Source organism: Haplochromis burtoni, unplaced genomic scaffold, assembly GCF_018398535.1.
Source record: "Haplochromis burtoni strain Fernald_Lab_line unplaced genomic scaffold, NCSU_Asbu1 Contig_20, whole genome shotgun sequence".
Lineage (NCBI taxonomy): Eukaryota > Metazoa > Chordata > Actinopteri > Cichliformes > Cichlidae > Haplochromis > Haplochromis burtoni.
In genome coordinates, this window is record NW_024582381.1 from 3202565 (window position 1) to 3223981 (window position 21417).

Below are 21417 nucleotides of genomic sequence, written 5' to 3' on the forward strand. Positions count from 1 at the left end.
ATGAAGCAGACCTGGATGAGGGGATAGAGCTGCTCTGAAAACATGAAGGGGAAACAGACACACCTGGCTTTGTTAGTGTTCACAAATAGTTCTCAGTGTTTCTTGTGACCCGCCAGACAGGAAAGGCATTCCTGAATCTGTAACTCGTGCTATTCAGAAAAGGACTTTTTAAAGACCATACATTGAGATAATTCCAATGTTTCATTAAAAATTAACTTAAAAAGTAATTTTTTTTAAGGTAAACTCTGTGTTCATATGTAAAGAAGGGAAATAAGAAAGATCTCTAAGTTCCCTCGCCCACCCAATCAGTAGATAGTCATCGTCCATGAGCCTCATTCTGCTGAATGTCTACCTGCTGTCTTAGTGTTGCCCTGTGGTTCTCATAGGAAATCAATGGATTATTGGGTTTATTTCTATAATATTGTAGGGTATCTATGTTGCTTTGATTTTTGCTCTGAAAAAGGGTGTCTTGGGTTTGGAAATGACGTGTTCAGCAGTTTAGTGCATGGCTGCATGTCACTGGAGTGTATTGTGGTGATCGTCAAAGGTTATTTGCTTTGCCTGTTTAGTAATTCCTTGCATTACTTTTCAGTTCTAGAGTTTGGATTCAAAACAATTCTGTGTAATTACAATAAGCTTCCTTCATTCATGGTAAGAAGTGCTGTCACTGTCATCTGTCCATGCAGGCCAACCCAGCTACAAAGCAGCTTTGACAGAGTATGGTAATCAATAACTGGTGTTTTAATTTAATGTGCGTGTTGTATTTTCTCAAGTTTCTAGAGTCCATTGAACATGGATTCTCTTCTATGGTTGTTTATGGTCTCGGTCTTTGATTTCAAGTCTTAATGAATCAAACCTGATGTTCATTTTGGAAATGATTGTCCCATTAGAGTCAAAAAGGACCTTAAAGTATGAGATGTTTTAAGGCAGGACTACCTTGTGATTGACATGTTCCTCTTGTCCCAGCATGGAGTGTCTCAGTCAGATCCACCCCTTGACCAAAACACTAAGCTAGGCTCAAGGCTGAAAATCCCTACCTGGCATGAAGTCTCGGATTAACTTATGCAAGCAAAGCTAACCACTTCCTTTTTACCCTAACGGAAACCACAAGAAATATCTTCAGACTTTTTGACCGAGACTTAAAGATAAACAAACACTGAACATCCTTCAGAGCTACTCTGTGGCTGAAGAAGATTGTATAACTGTAAAGAGTACTCTGATATTTTAAACATGTACACCTTGTTACATCACATATTCTACACAATAATTAAAATGCATTCTGCACTTTTAGACAACATCATAAACCTTCATAATTCCAACCAAGAAGAACTGATAAACTGGAGGCAAAAAGGTTACAATCAGTTCGGCTTTAATTATCATAACCTTCTCAGGTCTAAGTCCTCAGCAATGATAAGTAACCCTAACTGCCACCTTTGGATTTTCCCACATGCTCTCTACGGTCTTGGGAATTGGGGACAAAACAAACATTCAAACTTATATGCAACAAAAATTATTTGCATTGCTGAAAGCTAAAAGGGTAACTGAAAATCCATCCTGCAGGGCATTTGTGGAAGAAAAGCTAAAATATCTTTCTATCCTAACTTTTTATCTTCTGCAGATCTTTTTGCTTTTGATACAAATGTATTTCTGCGATAAAGGCTTTCATCCTCTCACCTCTACAGCCCTGTTATAAAGTGCGAGGTGCAATAAAAGTGAAGACAGCTGCAACCGCCCAGTCTGCAGGTTCACTGAACGATTGTATGATAAGTTATGGGCAAAAGCCAACTCAGCAAGAACATCTAAAGTGTGCTCTTATGCAACACGTCAAGAATAGCACCTGAAAACTGGCGACAATGATAACAGGGATTATACAACATGCTAAAAATAAATCCCCTTGAGGCGTATAGGAAGTGATTAGACTGTGTGCGTTCTCTTCATATATTCATCAAGACTTACAGCAGATCATAAAAAATCTTATCTGATCGGCCATTCAAACTCATCTACACTAATGACACCACTCAGGTTTTCTGTGGAAAATCACAGAGTGGATTGGATTTTTCTGACTGTTCCTTCCTCTCACTGTTTGCATTTCTTGATCCATGGAAGAAGGCTGAGCTTCTTTATTACACAGTTTCAGGCATTGTACTAGACCGCTGCTGGTACAGTGAGCATCAGTGCACGTCCACCTGCGGCTGCAGGCTCAGTAACAGAACTTCACTCGCTCTCCTACCTGCAGAGCGAGGGCTGCAGAGGCTGACTGCAGCTCTCATTACGTCTCACACTTGGCACGACATTACAGAGCAGCCGTTGTTTACAGCCACGTTTTGGTTTTTATCATTACAGCTCTGACACAATTTAAGTGGGTGTAACACTGACTGACTAGCTGAAGCTACTGCCTGTTGATAATGCGTTTCCTTAACTCGAAAACTAGGTCCGCTAGTATTAGAATTAAACTGCAGTTCCCTTTAATGACACCTTTTTAAAAAACTTGCCTGCTTAAACTGTATTAAGGCTTAATGTTTGCATTATTAGGGGTGTGCCTGATTTTTTTAAATGGAAGTGTCTGACTAAAACAAGACATATGAAAATTCTAGGACTTTATCTGGATATTATTGAGCACCAGTTTGCGTCTGTGTTACACTTGTATACAGTCTGCAGATGCGTCTTGATAAAGTTACCTGAAAAGTTCAAACGTGATCAGATGTGTGCCTTGTGTCTTATTCCCATTACTGTGGACGTTTGTCCTTGGTCTGTCTTTCAGTTTACTGCCTGAAGGTTGCTTTTACTTCCCTCCTTTTCCTTCCATCCTTTCATTCGATGTGTTTTTTTCCTGTGATCTATTTTTTGAAGTCATCAGAATCTAAGTTAGTTTTTAGTTTGTGTCTTTTTTCATTAGCGTTAAACAACACGAGGACACTTCAAAGAGACCCCAAACCTATGAGTGGCACTGGAGGTAGCAACACCGTGACAGGAAATCAAACTGTGGACCCATTTAGTGCATGCCACCCTGCAGCACACCATGAGAACCTTTTCTGTAGAGTATGATACAGTAACAGTGGATTCAACTGCTGTTCAAATTAGACAGCTGATGGATACATTTGGGTCATTCCATAAAAAAAAAAATCAACCACATCAGAAAAGACCTGAAGCCTCAAAATCAACTGATTTTTTTTTGTACATTAACTTCAGTATATTGAGTGAAGCCTTCATACTATGACTATTTTCTCAGTTACTGACCCTCAAAGTGCATTTTTGATTCCTCATAACTTCACAAATATAAGATTTTCCACATGAGTAAGCTCCAATTTTACTTATGTACTCTGATGGTCTGTAACGCTGAGAATATTCAAAGTATGGAGGTAAAATTTAGCGTGGTGAAGTTATTGTAGAAAAATATGAGGGAGTCAGGTGGTAGCCGCTGATTGATTTTTCATGCAGTGACCCGTTTGTTAGGGTTACAGTCAGAAGGAGGAAATCCATGCAGACAGTCCATGCAGAGGTCCACAAAACTAGAAAGACTACTTAGAAGGGATAAAGAGAGGAAAAGAGAGCACAGATGAAGAGGAAATGTAAACATTGTGACATCTGACAAAAGAGAAACACTCATACACACAGTTCTTACCATCACTTTTACCAGGAGTGCCATCTATGGGGCATTTAAGAAAGGCGGTGCAGCAAAGAGTGGGAGGAGAGGCACAGAGGAAGTCATTAGTAGCAATTGAAGCAGCAACAGGCATGAGTGGGTGAGCAAGGGGCCTCATCGTAATTAGTTAGGGTCATTATGGAGCCATAGGGACTCATTGGAGGAGAACAAAGCAGGGAGAGAAGTTTGTGCATGGGGAAAAGATTACACAAAATATCTCATCTATTGGGAGGGAGTGGCTTAAACTTCTCGCATTAGCTTAAACAGGCGGCCATCACAGCAGGGGGCCACTCAGCCTCAACCAATCAATTTGTGTAAAGTGTCAGTGCAGGACTTAAACAGTTCCTGTTGACAGAACAGTCTAATGGCAACATCAGCAGTTATTAATATTCCCGGGCAGCTCCATAAAAGCCACTGATTACAGGAGAAATGCTTCAATAGCTCAAGATGACAGGAGACTAATCTGTTTATTTGGGACTTTTGCTAAACTGCTGCTTTAGTAGTTCTTACTGTAACATGGAAGAGGCTCAGTTTGCCCCTCAGCTACTTGAGCTGCTCTTCTAAACATCATGGCGCCCAGGAAATGCGACTAGTGTCATATTCACTCAACGGCGGGTGGAAATTATGGGGTCAGAGGGGTCACCTTCTTCTAGGGAAAACAGTGTTCTCCTCATTTAACCCTTCTAACTGTAAAATAGAGATGAACTGATTGATCACCCTCAGAAAAACCTATAGCCTTGCTGCTCATCTGTCCAGAAATCTAAGTACCGGTCAGGGGAATGGCATTAACTGTACATTAAATTTAAAAATGACTGTAGTTCAGGATTTTTTTATAAAATATCTAGTGGTTTTTCAATGTGTAATTATAGAGTCAGAGTGAGTGATACGAGGCAGATCATTTTTATTAGTACAAGAAATCTATGTTCAAAGACAGAGGCTTCTGAAATGTGGTGAAGCTCTGTAACACATGACAAAAATAATCAGATGCTGAAACTGAACTCCTGTAATGAAAAACCAGACCTAATTGTAATCAATGCATCTCGATTGTACGATATTGAATAAAATAATGAAAGGCACTGTGTACTGATAAGACTCCTTCACTCTGCAAACTTAAACGAAGGATCTGCAAGACTTCCTCTGTTTACTCTGTGTTGTTTGTTCACTGGGTGAATCCTATGGTTTGTTACTGGGGAGCTATCTGTCCTCGTGCACGTTTACGGAGAGCGGAATGTTTCATTTTGAGAAATAAGAGTGTGAGCAACTTGTGCTGAATACCAGAAAGTGGTCTTCCTTTTTGGTTTGAGCGGGTTAGAAGGAGGAGAGTGATCAGTTACCTAAAGAGGCGTAGGATCCTGGTGGAAGAGCAGCTGCAGAGCTGAACGGCGAGGAGGCGGGAACAGTGGACAGACGAGACTTGGCGCTGGAGGCGGCGTTTACGTCGATGTCACTGCGGGAGCGTTGGAGGGATCCTGGAGTGGACGGCACCCTGGATCCCACAAGCTTACCTGTGGCAACACAGAGATGTTACTTTATCATGGCTACCTTATGATGCTTTTACATTTTCCAGTTTCAGGATCCATTTTCTACACTCAGATGGAAGCATGGCTGAACTTTGAAAGCACTTAAACTGAGTTTAAAAGCCAGATTCTGACATCTTTGTTGAATTCTTGTACTCCTTTTAAATCCGTTTTAATTCTTGTGCAAAAAGCTCTGTACTAGCTGTTGTAAAACACTCTGCAACCAACTGTGAACTAAATGTTCTTCTTGCTTTCTTTAGGTTTAATTTCCACTCCATGCCAACTGCCAGATTCTGCACGCATATGTTTTTACAGCACTACATGCATGTTGCACCTAAATAACTTTAAGTTTAATTTTAATTTAAGCTGGTTATGTAGTAGAGGAGGACAGAACAGACAGTTACTAATCAGTACAGAAACATCAAAAACCGGACTATAAGTCGACTTCCAAGGCAGAACAATGTAAATGTAATGTTGGTTGGGGTGGGCATCTACAATAAACCCTTCTGCTGAAATACTGCCACCTTGTGGTGACAGTTTTCAACTGTTTATTTTACTGCTGCAACGTGACTTCCACCATAAATTGAGGTGAATTTAACACACTTAACACAGCTCCGTAATTTAGATGTTTTTCTCTCAACTTGTGCAATCTTTCAGTCTGAGGCTGACACCCCATCTAACACCTTCCTCTAACACCCCATCATCTCTCCACCATCAAGCTCCCCGATTTTAAATCTCAGGAGTTCTTGATCAGCTTGGTCCAGGGGAAATGATAACGTGAAGCGACACAGTGCATGCGACTCAAAATGAAAATGTTCAGTGTATGCATCACTACTGAAACCCAAAGATGATCAGTCTCACTGATCTAAACATAAATCTGTTAAGAGCCAGGGTTCATCATAACCAATGCTCCAATGGGCCACGGCCAGTAAACAGGTTGGGCAGGTTGAATGGCCAACTGCTGGCTTGTCTACTTCAGTGGTCTTTTCACCTCAATAATAGAACGTTTTTTAAGTTATCATTGGCCTGCTTTCATTTTGAAGGAAATCGTTGCTGCAAGACATCATTGTGAGTGCTTTATTTTAACCTGTGACCTCAGGAATCTGTGCTTTTTGTGAAGCTTTCGATTTGTCTGAAGTCTTTATACAAACTTTATATCCTTTCCACGCTGACGAATCGAATAAAAAGATACTTACTTCTCGTCATGCTTCCTCCAATCACGCTCTTCACAGACAGTGGCCGGCTGGGGGAAGAAAAAAAAGACACTTTTTAGAATTTATGTGTATCACAACCTAAGACTCATGATTTATAAAATTAAAATGCGTGGACTCCACTTTGGCACTATCAAATTCAGGTTCTAGTAAAAGCTTTGACTCATCAGCATCTAAACTGGGATAACCCCAAAGGACAAATGAGTTCAGACTGGAGACCACTGCAGCTGCAGGTCTGATGGGCCGAGCATGAGGTCATTACCCAAGTGCGCTCCACAGGGAGTCTACAAACGGGATTAATGATGATTGATTCACCCACCCGCTGCACATCTGACAGTAATTACCAACATCTTTATCACCATATTCAAAACAGCAGATGCATTAGTGGTTTCATATCACTCAGTGAAATCCAATATGTGTGCTCAAGCTTTGAGGATGCAGGGACACGAGTGCTTCCAGCAGGAGGAGGAGAGTAGGAGCCAAAGAGCAGCGCGGTTCTTACTTTAGACTCTCCTGCGAAGACGACGAGGACCGGTCTGACTGGGGCAGAGACACGATGCTGTCTGAGCTCTTCAGGTGAGACTGGAGGGCCTTCTGATAGGTGGCCTCCAGCGCCTGGAAAAGATGTTCTGCCTCCCGGCTGTAGTGGCCGTGAAAGCCCCAGTAGCACCTACAGGGTGGAAAAAAAGAGAAGAGGCAGTGTAGTGAAAAACAAAAAAACAAACTAAACTTTCTCATTGAATTTTAAGACAGGACACTTACTTTCTAGCAATGGATCTGGCTTCAGAGTCAGCATCGTGGATTCCTTTCTTGATGGTCTCAGTGAGAACTGCCACGTGCCTGGGATAGTAAGGAAACATTGCAAGGAGAAACGGTTAAGACAGAAACGAGCTGTACTGATGATGTGGAGCACAAACAGCTCTCAGGGGAGTTCCTCGTTCCTCTCCTCTCTCCTACAGTTTGAATCCTCTGCTGATCCACAGGGAATGTAGCCACCCGTGGGGCTTTTCACCCGCTTTTTAAAGTCCCCGCTGCGGTTGCCATGGTTACATATAGGGCAAGCAGGCCCCTTGATGATGATGATGATGATGGCTCGCTCAGGAGTCATCAATTTAACGGGCCTCATCAGCGGCTCAGCGAGCCAGCTCAGCTAACTGCAAATGCTCAACAACCTAAATGTCATCATGAGAGAGTAGAAGAAGAAGCTGCATGCACGTCTGCGCCTCAGCAGAATGCACGCACACACACACATACACACACAAACACACTCTCCTATATAGTATGCTTCCAGGAGGAAACAGCAGACTAGCTCACCTTTCCAGTGTATTGGTGTGCCACTCCTGCAGCATGAGGTCGAGAAACTCGTAACAGCGTCTGGAAAGAAATTAAAGTTTATATGAATACATCTTTAACCTTTTACACCTTATACTTTTTTACACCTTTGGTCACTGAGATTCGAACCTGTCTGACATTTTTAGTAAATGCATTTATGGTATTTATTTGTAAATTCTACATCACCCCGTTCTCGAGTTAATACATTCACAAACTTAGGTGTCCATGCCACCCACCCGGAGGGGTAACAACAATACCCCGACAGCCCTTTAGGGCTGAGGAGTAAAATGCATAACTGCAAAGTAATTCAGAGTATTTATTCATTCATTATTCATTTCACTGGATTTAAAGTAAACAATAACCTTTCTGTGGCTGAAGCTCCGACTTAAACATGAACTCTCATGCCCTCAAAAATTATCTAAAAAAAAAACAAACCCAGCGGCATTAATGACTGCATATGTATATTCATATTATATTATATATCTAATATATATATTATTAATATATATAATTATATATATATTATATATTATATATATATATTATATATATATATATATATATATATACACATATATATATTTTAATGCCTCTGAAAGTAAATTCATTTTAATGACTATATAATGAAATTTTACTATTGACATATTATTATACATTTTAACATTAACAATTTAAGTACTAGCCTACTAGCAAGCAACTCTTTTCTTTTTCTTTTAAAGCACTTCGCCCTCAGACTGCTGGCTTACTTGTGGTTCCTAGAGCATTTAAAAGTAGGATAGGACGCAGAGCCTTCAGCTTTCAGGCTCCTCTTCAGTGAAACCAGCTCACAGTTTGGATGTGTATATGTGTTTGTATATTTACACACACACACACACACACACACGTAAAGTGGCTTTTTGATATCTATTTTGTTTTTATCCGATTACTCCCCGTTCTTGAGTTTTTACATTTTCTCTTTTTTTCCTAAATTTTTCTTTCTTTTTAATCTTGATTTATTTTTCCCTAAATGAAAATCAAGTTTATTGGAAAACAAATAAGAAAACTGAAATTCTTGTCTTTTATTTTTAACTTGCAGCTGGTGTGTTTTATTTTGAAAGGCATTCTTACCGTCTGACTGCGACTGATTTGGAGGTGCAGTTACTGGTGATGATGGGGATGAGCCGTGGGTAATGTGTGTGCTGGGAGAGAAGAAAATGTCAGGAGGGATTATTTCTTCTGACAGCTCTGCGAGGATCAGTTATTTGCATGCAGTAATGCTCTGAGATCACTCACCCTGAGGATGAGACGGATGGCGGCCATCCCGGACGTGGCCATGACTTTGGCACTGTTGGGCACGAGATTCAGCAGGGTTGGCATGACGCTCTCGGCCGCGTGGTCAAACTTGTTACCGAGAATCGATGACAAATGTCTGGCAGAAAGAAAGAAATGGTTACAATGCAAAAAGCTTTCAAAGACAAACTGACAGATTGGCAGAAATACAGAGAAGTGAGTGAGGGATGATGGGAAACGTCTGCTGTGTTGGCATTAAGAGGGATGATAGGATACATGTAGGTCTCATCTATTCATCAGCCTCCTGCTCTTTCAGTGCCTCTCTGCTCTGTTCCACCTCATCAGGGCCGGATTAAACTCGGGATGACGGATGTTTGTAAGTCCAGAGTGATGCTGCAAGACTGGTTTTCATTAGCTTAAGCTTTTCACTGTATAACCTCATCAGTTACGGATCCATGTTAATGTCAGCGCTGCTAATCAAAGCCATTAGAAGCACGTTGATCAATGAGTAAAAACTGAATGACTCTCATTACGGAGCCCTAATCCAGAGAGAAACCCATGAAAATGACATGAAATGCAATCACTTGTGATTTAATGAATCATCCTGACATGTACTCTGCTCATCTGGTCACACCCCGATGACAAAATATTCAGTAAAGATGAACTAAAAGTGAGCCTTTATAGGCAAAGGTTTCAATTAGACACTTAAACCTCTTGTTTTGTCATACTGACAGTTTCACAGCTGAAAAAAAAACTATCTGAAGATTAGACTATGCACTTCACTATCAGGTATACTGACAGGGCGGTCATAAACATAATCAGACCAATTGAGCCCAGCCAGGCAGAGAAATCTAAGCAGTGTCTCATGCAGAAAGATTCTGGTCTTAAGGTTTTTTGTAAAAACCCCTCTGCAAACATTAATAAAAGCTGTCACCACTGAGGCGATCGTGACTCAAGAGTTGGCAGTTCGTCTTGTAATCGGAAGGTTGCCGGTTCGAGCCCCAGCTCGGACAGTCTCGGTCGTTGTGTCCTTGGGCAAGACACTTCACCCGTTGCCTACTGGTGGTCATTACCGGTGGCGCCAGTGTCCGGCAGCCTCGCCTCTGTCAGTGCGCCCCAGGGCAGCTGTGGCTACAATGTAGCTTGCCATCACCAGTGTGTGAATGTGTGTGTGAATGGGTGGATGACTGGATGTAGTGTAAAGCACTTTGGGGTTCATAGGGACTAAGTAAAGCGCTATACAAATACAGGCCATTTACCATTTATCATTTACCACAAGGTGGCAGCGTTATACCAGAAAGTCAAATCATGTTTACAAACTCAAAGTGTTTTCCAATCGAGGCAAACAGATCAAAACACCAGTTTTACAACAATAAAACAAGACTCGAATAAATACAAAAGCATAAATAACAATAAACACTGTAAAAATTAATAAGCATTAATTGTTTATAACGTTTTTGAAAAACCCTTTCAGATGCTCATTCAGATGCAGTCGCCAATGCAGATGGAGTCGCATGTTTAACTTGGGAGACGTTTGTGTTGCTGGATGCACTTCCTGACACAACCTTGTTTGTTTGGGCCTGGGGCTGACACTCAGAGCACATATGATTCCTGAAGCTGGGACTGGGTCTCCTCCCCCTCTTAAACCAGGGATGTTCACGCAGAAAAGCATTGTTAATTACCCTCAGGCTTTCATTTTATTTAACTAATTATTTTATTATTAAAATAAATTAATTGTTACACATTTAGATTATAAAAAGATCATTTAAAAAATCTGCAATGACAGGAAAACCAATCAACTCAAAGAAGAGAAAGAAAAAAAGCTAATTCAGTTTTTCTGTCATTTACTTAAAGTTCTTTTTCTTGCCATCCAGGGTTTAAGGTCAACTATGTTTAATTTTTTAAGGTACATATTATTAATAGTGTTTTTAAAAAGTCTTCAATTAACTACAGCTTTAACAGAATTTGAAGAAACAACAGCTGCAGTGAGTCAACCAGGGAAATAATAAGAAGAATTCAAAAAGGAGGTCTCTGAAAGAAATGGGAAAAGAAAAAGAAAAACAGCAGCTCACTCACTGGTATAATTCTGCTTCCTGGTGGTGAACGTTTCAGAAAACAATTTGTAGGTGACTGATTACAGCAGGTACTTATACCTAATGGCCAGTTGACAATTTACATAGGTGCCAGCTTGCCAAAGGGTCTGAGTCAGCCCACTGGATGGGTTTACACAGCATGAAATAAATCTTCATGTGCATATTATAACAACAGCAGACTCGATGTATGTGGAAAAACTGAGATGTTGTTGAAATCTCACTTATTTGTCTGAATACATGTCATTTCATCTGTCCATCATCTGTTTTTTTAAATGTTAAATTATTCTATAAAATTGTTCCCAGACATATTGTTGATGTTGCAGGTGGTTAAGGGTGTTGCAAGGCTTCTAAAATCACAGTCAGTAAAGTCTTCTTGTCTTACCCCAGCGTGATGCAGGCCTCTCGGACCACCTGGGAGCGCAGGTCTTTAGCTGACAGCTTGAAGGAAGCCTCAAGAAGTCGAAGCTGCTGAGGGAAACCTTCATAATCAGTGGCCCCCGCCAACATGATGGAACGGACCTTCTTCAGCTACAGAGGAATGAGAAAAGAGAAAAAAAAATGTCACGATCAAATATATATTACCTATCATCTTTATATGTAAGTGTGTGTGTGTGTGTGTTTTAAAGAGGACACATGTGCTTCCAGAATCTCACCGCAACCACTCGGTGCTCCCAGTCATGTTTGTCATCAGACAGCACTTCTCTGATCTTGGTCAGCTGGTCCTCGAGCTCTCTGTTAGAGTAGATCTGTGCACAACAGGACAGGAAGGGAAGCCACAATATTAGCAGGACTTATTTCAATATGGTGCACCAAAGTGACTGACCCCAAATCACCAAACTGTGCAGTTCCTCTAATGTCCACTAGAGGCTCAGGCAGTGAATCAGTCCCCACGTTATTAAAATGTCCAACTTTACAGCAGAAATAAACATGTTTACAGACTGATACAAAGACTGTTTTGGTGCAATGTTTTAATCAAGGCTTAAAGTTTGCATTGTCGTGGGCGTGGCTGTAGCTGCTAACTGCCTGTGAGGCTTTACCTCAGCTAATTAAAGTCCCTGAACTGGAGCTCTGCAAGGTGTTTGTGTTGTTGGAGCCTTTTGGAACATTTTTAAAGCAATAATCTGATTACTCTAGATAACCAGATAACCAACCAGCTAGCATTAACTGCCTTTCTACCCCACCCTTTTGTCTCAGTGCAGCCAAGCGCAATAAAGCTAGAATTATATCAGTTTTTTAAATGCTGTCTGTTTTGATTAAACATCCAGGTGGTGTGAGATGAAACATCGTGGATTCATTAAAGTCAATCTGACATGACATCCAGAAATCATGAACGCCTTTAAGTCATGTGGAAGTAGTTTTAAGGCACTGCATGATTCAGCTGTTCAAGCCAAGAATCCCAACCACATGATGATAGCACAGGTTGCTATCATCATGAGATGGACCAAGTATTTTGGACCATCACACAGGTGTGGACCAATTACCTCTAACACTCCTAAAGCCACACCCTCTGGGAAGGCTAACTACCATCATACTAAGCAAGGTTTCATATGGAGAATGTGGCCAGCTCACCTGGACCGAGGGCACATCTTCAAAGGCTTTAATGAAATCCTCTTCATCAACAGCACCAGCAGCAGCTTCTTTACCTTTGGAAAATATACATAAGGCATTTTAAATGGTATTCAACAGCATCTTTTAAACTACGAATTTGACCAAAGAAAAGAAGCCTTGGTTCAGTCATTAACAACCTGCTCTCAATGCAAGCACATCTATGACAAACTAAAAACTGCCGTCAAACAAAGATTTTTTTCTAAAACATAACGAATCGCCAGCCAACAGAGCTCGGCTGCCTGAGGGTAAACTGTTATGACCCAGGGTTAAACTAAAATGTGAATAACTGTTCATTAAATCAGAACAAATAGTGACTTTCAGCAGCAGATTATTTATTCCCAGCACTGAGCTGAGCTTGAACCTCACCCGTGGGCTTTGGCGTGGTGGCTGAGCTGGGTCTTCTGACAGAGCTCACTACAGTCCTCCTGCCACTGGGTGGTGCTTTGGAGGAGGAGGAGGAGGACCGGCCTCCGTCCACAGAGTCCTCATCCTCAAAGTTCTTATCTGCAAAAAAGAAGAAGAAGAAGAAATGAGAAAGGGTGTAGGTGACTTAGGCTTTCGATATAGGCTGGCTGACTGTGAGAATTATTTCCCGTAAGGATCAATAAAGCACCGTTCAGAGGCTGAAATCATTCTCTTAAGTGTTAAACAGCCCTGAGTCATTGCTGCGTTGGATAACCTCTCAGGGGGGAGAGTGCAACACGTGAAATCTGTCAGGTGGTGTATGTATCTGTGCACGCTTTAATCATTCCATCCATCTGACTCTAATCTGGTTTGGCAGCAGTGCATACATGGCCCCCGGCGTCACCTGCCCAACGTGACCACTCACACGAGGGATTAGCCGGTGGTGATATCCGCCAGCTGAGGCACGGAGATAAAGGCGGTGTTTGCAGCCATGATCATGACCGCTGTCTGACGACATTTAGAGACATTAACTTGCTGTTTAGGAATCAGGTTTGTGCCTTTTCTTTTATTTGTGGAGCCACGTATAATAAACTGATAGATAAAATAGAAGCTTCATCCACACAAGCTGCTCCCTGCATGAAAATCATCATCATGACCAAGAAATACAAAACATGACAGGGACAAAAAGGCAACAGGTTGGCAGACATGAGACGCACAGAGCCAGAGAGAGCAGAGCAATAACAGACAGACAGGAAGCTGTGCAGGGCGAGACGAGCGCGGCGAGGATGAAAATGAGGACAGATAAATGCATCGTTCTTACGAGGGCAGATTTTCTTGCACATCAGCTTCCTCAGCATGTCTCGGCAGCAGCCTCTAACACACACTCTCGCTTTCTTCAGGCATCTCTGTCGAATGGATTGTGTGTGGCTCCGGCACACTCCCAGACAAACCAGCCCTCTCCCTGAGGTGTGTGTGTGTATGTGTCACAGTAACATCACTGCTGATGCTGTTGGACTAAAGGCTCTAAAAACAGGGAGGGGTCTGAGGTTATGAAGCATTTTGTATTTACTGAGCACAGTTCCTGTACGATGACCACACTGTCGTGTTTAAATGCAGTTTCTCAAAAAGAAGTCAATAATGATGAAGCTTTATCTGCTGCTTATCGAAATGCAGGTCTCGGGGGAATCAGATGCTCAGACCTTCTTTATCCAGCCTCGTCCTCCAGCTCGTCTGAAGTGTTCATAAGCCAGCCGATAGATATTTCTTTCCCTGGGAGGTTGGAGGCATCCTGGCCAGTAGCCCAAAGCACCTCGCTTTTTGATGTGGAGGACAAACCCCTCCTGTATGCCCACGTTCTTCACCCTCTCTAAGAGACACTCTTCAGAGGAAGCTCCTTTCTACTGCTTGTATCGGTGATCTCATCCTTTGTCACTGCCCACACCTCGCGTCCATAGGTGAGGGTCGGAATGTAGATCACCAGTAAATCAATAGCCTCTCTGTGGCCCTCTGCTCTCTCTTCACCACAATAGACCAGCACAGCATCCTCATCACTGCAGATCGTCTCTCAATTGCTTACTCGACTCTCAACCCACTCATGATCAAGACCCCTGAGAAACACAGCCTTAGCTCTGTGACTTAGCTCAGCCAATTCTCATCCCAGCCGCTTTATACTTGACTGAAAAAAACAAAACAAAAAAACAACACAATGTGAGCTGGAAGTCGAACTGACACGTCACCCAGAACACAGATGATGAACACAACATCTCAAAGAGCCAAGATGTGATCCTGGGTCCATGGAAGTGTGCACTTTAGAGTAAAATCACCAGTACAATCCACACACGAGGTGCAACCAAAGAAGCTCGGTGGGTGCTGAGAAAAGACGTGCAGATGCTATTCGCTCTCTATTCTCTATCGATCGATCTCTATGTGGCTAAACCTCTCAAACAATGAAAAGCCATTAGCTTACTGTAAACCCTTACTTTGCTGCCTGTAAAAAAAAAAGAAAGAAAAAAAAAAAAAAAAAAAAGGGTCACCCCCACGTGCACCTGATATTGGGATTCTCCGTCCCACAAATGCTGCAGGTTGAGTTCCGTTTTGTATTATTGAGGCCCAGAAACACGTGGGGCTGCAGACCCACAGGGCAGATTCAAAGTGTGATGCTGTGGCTCAAAGCTCTGAGCTTTGCAACGACCTACACGTGACAATTATACACTTACTCTGATAACATATGCCCCACTTGCTCCAAATAACATTAACACACCCAAGAGAGGCCAATACAGCCATATCAGACACAGCATAACATAATGTATTAAATCTGCAGTAAAGTGTCTGCTGTAGACATTCATGAATTTAAACTTTGTGATTAAATTCATTATTTTCTTTCCAAAATGTTGGACACTACAAAGACACCTGTGTACACACCTTTTAGGCCAATTTAATATCAAAAGGGTTGTTAGTAAATATGGCCCCATATGGACTTTCTTTCCTTGAGACCATGAGACAAAAGCCCCCTAATCAGTTGCCTGAACCACCCTAACTGACTCCTTTCATCTGTTTGGATTTATTTTTGTTTCTAGAACAGCTCTTTTAGGTATGATCCTTGCAATCCATCACACCACTGTTAGAAAGTCTGATTAAGTGGCCAAGCTGCTCATCAGCGCATCTATTTTTTTTTTCCAGGTTAAAGGAAGTAATCAGTTATCAGACGTCATCCGTAGGCCAGCAAAACCAATAGCCAATCACCTAAACACTCACCCCCTCGCCTCTTCGTAAAGGCTAACAGCTCGCACACCTAAGCAGAAAGCACAGCGCCCGACCACGCAGATGAGAGCATTGATCACAGCTGTCAGAGCAGCTGCTGCCAGCGACGCTGACACAACGGCTGGATTGTGTGTGTGATTTATCCAGGGAGCAATTAAAGCGGCATGCAACATGAGATGAGCAGTTCTCTCTCTCTCTCTCTCTCACACACACACACACACACACACACACACACACACACACACACACACACACACAAAAGAGTGTGTGTCACAGCCTGAGGCGGGTCATTAGAGCATCTGAAGGTAAATGAGTGGTGACAGCAGCAATCAGCCCACAAGCCTCTGGACATCACCTCCATCTTCCTGTAAAGGTTTCATCACTTGTAACAGGCGGAGGTCGTGAGGGACGTCAGCAGTTTAATGTTTTGGGTTTTTTTTGTCAGACTAAAACTGTTTGTTCAGTTTCTCATCGATCTTTACACAACTGTGATAAAACACAAAACTGGTTATAAGTACTCTGGAAATGTATCAAAAGTATCTGCTGTAGCTGTGAAAGTAAAGCAGGTTTAACACCTCTGTGTTTTATCATTACAGCAAAGCAAAGAAGCAACCAAACACGTGAGAAATACATTTCATGAGAAAACAACAACAGTTTATCTGCAGGGGAGAAACAGCAAAAATACTAATCATGTGACTTTAAAAGGGGACCAAGATCTGCATCCATATTACGTTTTTATTTCATCTTAAATTCACTTAAGTATCAGTTAGTTTCCAGCGTGGGTAAGAGAAGAAATGAAAGCAGGGACAGAGAGCAGGTTTGTGTGGGACAGGTCGGGAATTTTGCTTTGCAGAACTTAAAAACAGACACATTTGAATTCTGCAGGTTTGGCAGTAATCATGTCAAGGAGAGGAATACTGCATTTTATCTGAACTCACTAAATACAATAAGCCTGAAAGGAAGAACTGTAATGAGTGCCTCTTTCTAATTTTCTAGTCTTATAATGTCCACTCTGTGTCCCACAGTGATACAGTTTCTTTGGATAAAAGCTAAACACTGCAGTGTGGACTGTTGAATGTTGATAATTAAAATAGGGGATATTTTCTCAATGGGATAAAAAATGCTGTGCACTCCCACATAAAAAGGGACACTTGGTATACCCCACATCCAGCGCGAGTAACAACACGATTACATCACCTCCTTCTGAATGGGTGTGTTTTAATTAACTGCATTTTTTTTTTTTTTTTAATTTTGTAGACACATATTCTCATTTTGGTTTTCATTTCTTATTTCACTGTATTAACTCGTTAGTGTTGTTTAACCCCTTCTGAAAATAAAGGTGCAAATCCTGTTGTTTGAGGACTGAGAGGTGTGCTGCCTTTTCTGTCCACTAGGTGTCAGGATACACTGTGGGTGCAGTGCACAGTGGAGCTGTCAGAGCTGGCAATAGTAATCTGCATGAAGCTCAGATTTATATAACAGTGAGGATCTTTTTATACAAACAGAAGAAAAGCTCAGGGGAACGGGGGATTAACTGAAAGTTTAGCTCAGGAAAATTTTCTAAATCGAGGACAGAGGGAGGGCCTCTTGCTATCCCACCAGCTCGCTCGGTTTTCTTCTTCACCTTTTTGTCCCTTGGTACATTTAGTAAATGAAATTATAATTACAGGAAAAAAAAATCCTAAAACATTTGACCCCCCCTTTTTTAAGGTGAATAAATACTGAAGTAAATTAAGACAATTATCAGCATTAAATTAATTGTTTTGGTTCACATTAACAGCTGATTTATTTCTCTTTATTTTTTAAATACTGCCAGCAAACCCCCCCCAAAAACACACTCAAAAAGGCCACTCACATACACTCTTCTTGTGTTGTTCAGTTGTTTTTTTTGGCGCCATTTAATGAAAATCTGTCATTTTTTATCACTTCCTGTCCAACAGGATGGTGTGGGCAGTCTGACACAGTGGTCTCATTACTTCAGTGAGCCTGTGGCTACACATGTCTGTCTCTGTTTCACTAAAACTGTTTCCCCTGGTGTCACCCTGCTTTCAGGGTAGACAAAAAGCACAAAGAGAATTATCGATCACAAGTCCAATGAGCAACGAACACCTACTTTTATAATCCACTGTGGTGATGAGAAAAAGATCCACCTCACTGTCTGTCCCAGTGTTAAGACTCACTTTGTGCAGTCTTTGTTTCCCTAATAACTTTTTCCTCGGGTTTCTGATTTGCTTTTGATAGCACTTAACTTCATTTTTTGCATTATCACAGTTTTGTTTTTTTTTAAATGAGAAAGCAGGATTAAGAAGCTAAATCCATACATTACATACAGACATGTAGCCAAATGAGGAAAGAGAGGCCAACAGAGAGTCAGACTAACAAGAAGCCAGAGCTAGGTGAAGTTGTTCAGGCAGATAAACCAGGTCAGAGCCTGAACCACGTCATTCCAGTAAGTGTGCACCTGTAGGAAGCTGCTCAGCACCTTGGGCTTTGACACATGACAGGCTCTCAAACATCTGCACATGGCGGCGACCTCACACAATCAATGAGCAAATACTTAAATGATGACTGGCAGGTAGAATCAAGAGAAACGGAGCAGGTTTCATGACCTGATTCGGACTACCAGCACTACAGTTTAATGTGCAGAAGCAAATTTGGTCATATGTTTTATGGACATCCATGACCACCGATGGGTACTAGGGCAGGGCAATATGGCCAAAAATATTTATCACGATATATATTTGAAAATTTGCTATAATGATATAACTGACGTGAGACAAAATACTTTACAACTCCACAACTTTATTAGTGCAAAAAAAACAAAAACAAACAAAAAACCCATCAATGTATTTTCACTTAAACAAACAGCTGTTTTTTATGCAAATTCCTTGCTGCCAGTTTAACCAAAAGGCATTTCCAGTGGAAACTGGCCGACATATCCTGAACTATAACCATGTGTAATATATCTACAAAACTTAAAAAGAGGTTATACACACACAATACGGTAATACTATGTTGAACAACAGTACGTATCACTCGGCGAGGCTCCTGACTACGGAAGCCGTAATGCTTTGACAATCCATCAAGCGGTGCGGCTTTGTAGCTTATCAAAGTCGTGCTAAAACATTTTTTTTTTACAGATTTTTGAGCGCTGTGTAAGACATAAAAAGTTTGAGGTCAGTAAGCACAACCAGAATTCATACATAAGGCGCACCAGATTATAAGGGGCACTGTCAATTTTTCAGAAAATAAAAGGATTTTAAGAGCGACTTATTTTCCGAAAAACACGGTAATAACGATGGTCCGCTTGCATGCTCTACCAAAAATTGTACTTTGGTGTGTATTTGACGAAAGCCAAACCAGTTCCACACCACTGAAGTTGCACCATTTTTACAAACCAATTCTGGTTCATCGTTTCATTCAACAATCCGCTTTCGCCCTTCTCGTTCTCCGTCGCCGCCATGCTTTTTCTGCCACGTGCGTATGAAAACAAAGGCACTGCGCATGCGCTTTTGACCCATATTCTATCGCGATATTTCATTTTCTTATCATTGCCTAACATTATACCGGTATTACTGTGAACAGTATGATATGGCCCAGTCCTAATGGGTACCTTTGATGTTTGACTCTGACACTCAGACAGAATTACCACTTAAATGCACTATTCGCCTGGAATACCAGCTTATCCTGCTGACTTGGTAACCCAAATTTGGACAAGCAGAAGAAAATAGATAATAGAAAATGGATATCTATTTTTAAGAGTAACAGAAAAAGAATCACCAAATGAGAGCAAACTGCATCTACAGCTGAATCCTGCAAACAGATTACATTGGATTTTTCTAACAAATACATTCTCTGAGATTAAAATCCTTCTCAGAGGACAGCAATTACTGGCATTGCAAGAAACTCCTTAAAAGGTTTGTTGACTTTATTCAGAAAACAAGGGTTGAAATGGAAGTTATACTTTGAATTTGCTAATATTGAAGTCTCCCATAGATTTCTAATAGCATTAATTAACATTCTCTCAGTGTTTCCAGTGACAGTGTTTGCTTGTTACTGTTTGGGATTTGCTTCACATTCAGGTCTGTGCTCCCCCAAATGAGCCTGTTCACAAACTATTTGCACAGATTGTGAGTGCGGCAGAGTCTGTTTCCCGAGCAGAGGGGCCACTGCTGTACCGGCCTCTTATTGTGCCCATCAAAGATGCTGTTTAAACCCCAGAATCACAGGACCAGAAGGGCTGTCTGCACGATTCACTTGGCAGAGAGCAACAGTAAGACAAAAGCATCATTCAAGAGGTTTATACTCATCTCTTCATTTCTGTGCATCTCCCTTTGTTTTATATAAAGTCCTCCAACAACCCCCCACCTCCTTACACAGTCTCGCTCGCATCAGCTGTGTACTGATGAACAATTATTACAAAATTATTTATTTGTGCGTAATATTAAAATTACACAAGAGGGGTTTAAATACCTCATTCAGCTAAAATAGAAGGCATCTTTCATTCAGATCGTTCTGAGAATAGTTGTCTGGTTCTTTTGCGTCAGCAGTGGTCTAACTCTAGCAAACACACTGGTATGTGTGGCTCTTGTTTGATAGCTATCTCTTAACTTTGTGATGAGTTGCTTTGTCATTTTGCTGATATATAATCAGATGTATAATAAATGTAGGCCTTAATCAACAGACGCTGAAACTCTGGTGAAAGTTTATTTACAGAGGAGTTATAAAAGTCTGCACAGTCATTTATAAATGTGTGAACTGACAGTGAATTCCCTCTGGCAGGGGGGATGCTGAATGATTTTGCAACCGAAAACATTAAAAACAGATGATGTTGACGTCTCTTGTAACATTTAACTGTCCTGCTGTGATCTAGTTTTTGCAAACAGCTGGAAATTTGTACATTTTGCTAATAAACTCAGTTGGCAATGAACAGTGAACTCATTTGCTCCCAGCTGTCGACATGCAAAATGTATGTTTGAACCTTCTATTTTTATCAGTATGGCCTCTTCGAATCAAAGACATTTAAAGAAAAGGTACTTCTTTGGTGCTTTAAAGCCAAATCCTCCTCCACACAGTAAAGCAGCCAATGGCAGCAAATACACAGCATGCACACACCCACACACACACATTAATGAGCTTGTTAAGCTCTCTGCAAAGCACCACTTTCACTGTGTGTGTCACGATCAAAGAGCTTCCTTAGAATGAAGCGCTCTCCTTTCTCCTCGTTCACACACTGGAGTTATACTTGAAATCAGGTTTCACAGCTCAGAGAATCATGTCATTTCTCATTTTACAGACAGTCCCCGACATGATGTCACATGAGTGAAGAAACTCTGTGACTCTTACAACCTGAATTAACATGTTTTGTTTATTTTCCAGTCAAGAAATAGATGCTTAAACTGGCTGTCATGATGAGGCTGAGGATGCAGATCTGCTCATCACAGCTGAACACTGAGGGAAACAAAAACCTGCAGAGTCTGCAGGGTTTATGTAACAGCAGCAGAGCACAGAAAGGGGCTTGTGAGAGCTCACACACACACACACACACACACACACACACACACACACACACACACACA

General features: G+C 41.4%; 1 protein-coding gene across 31 annotated transcripts in view; it reads right to left on the reverse strand.

The window, feature by feature from the left end:
* The window catches only part of clasp1a (cytoplasmic linker associated protein 1a), a 93716-nt gene that overhangs the window by 32666 nt on the left and 39633 nt on the right, over positions 1-21417 (reverse strand). For 23 of the 31 annotated variants that reach the window (XR_006054100.1, XM_014332717.2, XM_042218521.1 and 20 more), the window contains 12 exons: positions 13040-13177; positions 12635-12708; positions 11719-11811; positions 11448-11593; positions 8976-9111; positions 8811-8881; positions 7686-7745; positions 7134-7211; positions 6874-7041; positions 6357-6403; positions 4978-5148; positions 3623-3646 (listed from right to left, as the gene is read on the reverse strand). Coding sequence is in view for 30 of the 31 variants with exons in the window: in XM_014332717.2 (XP_014188203.1) it covers positions 3623-3646; positions 4978-5148; positions 6357-6403; positions 6874-7041; positions 7134-7211; positions 7686-7745; positions 8811-8881; positions 8976-9111; positions 11448-11593; positions 11719-11811; positions 12635-12708; positions 13040-13177 (1206 nt within the window). In the remaining variant the exon portion in view is untranslated. The remainder of the gene's footprint in view (positions 1-3622; positions 3647-4977; positions 5149-6356; positions 6404-6873; positions 7042-7133; positions 7212-7685; positions 7746-8810; positions 8882-8975; positions 9112-11447; positions 11594-11718; positions 11812-12634; positions 12709-13039; positions 13178-21417) is intronic. The other 8 variants (XM_042218516.1, XM_042218509.1, XM_014332714.2 and 5 more) reach the window with 1 other exon arrangement.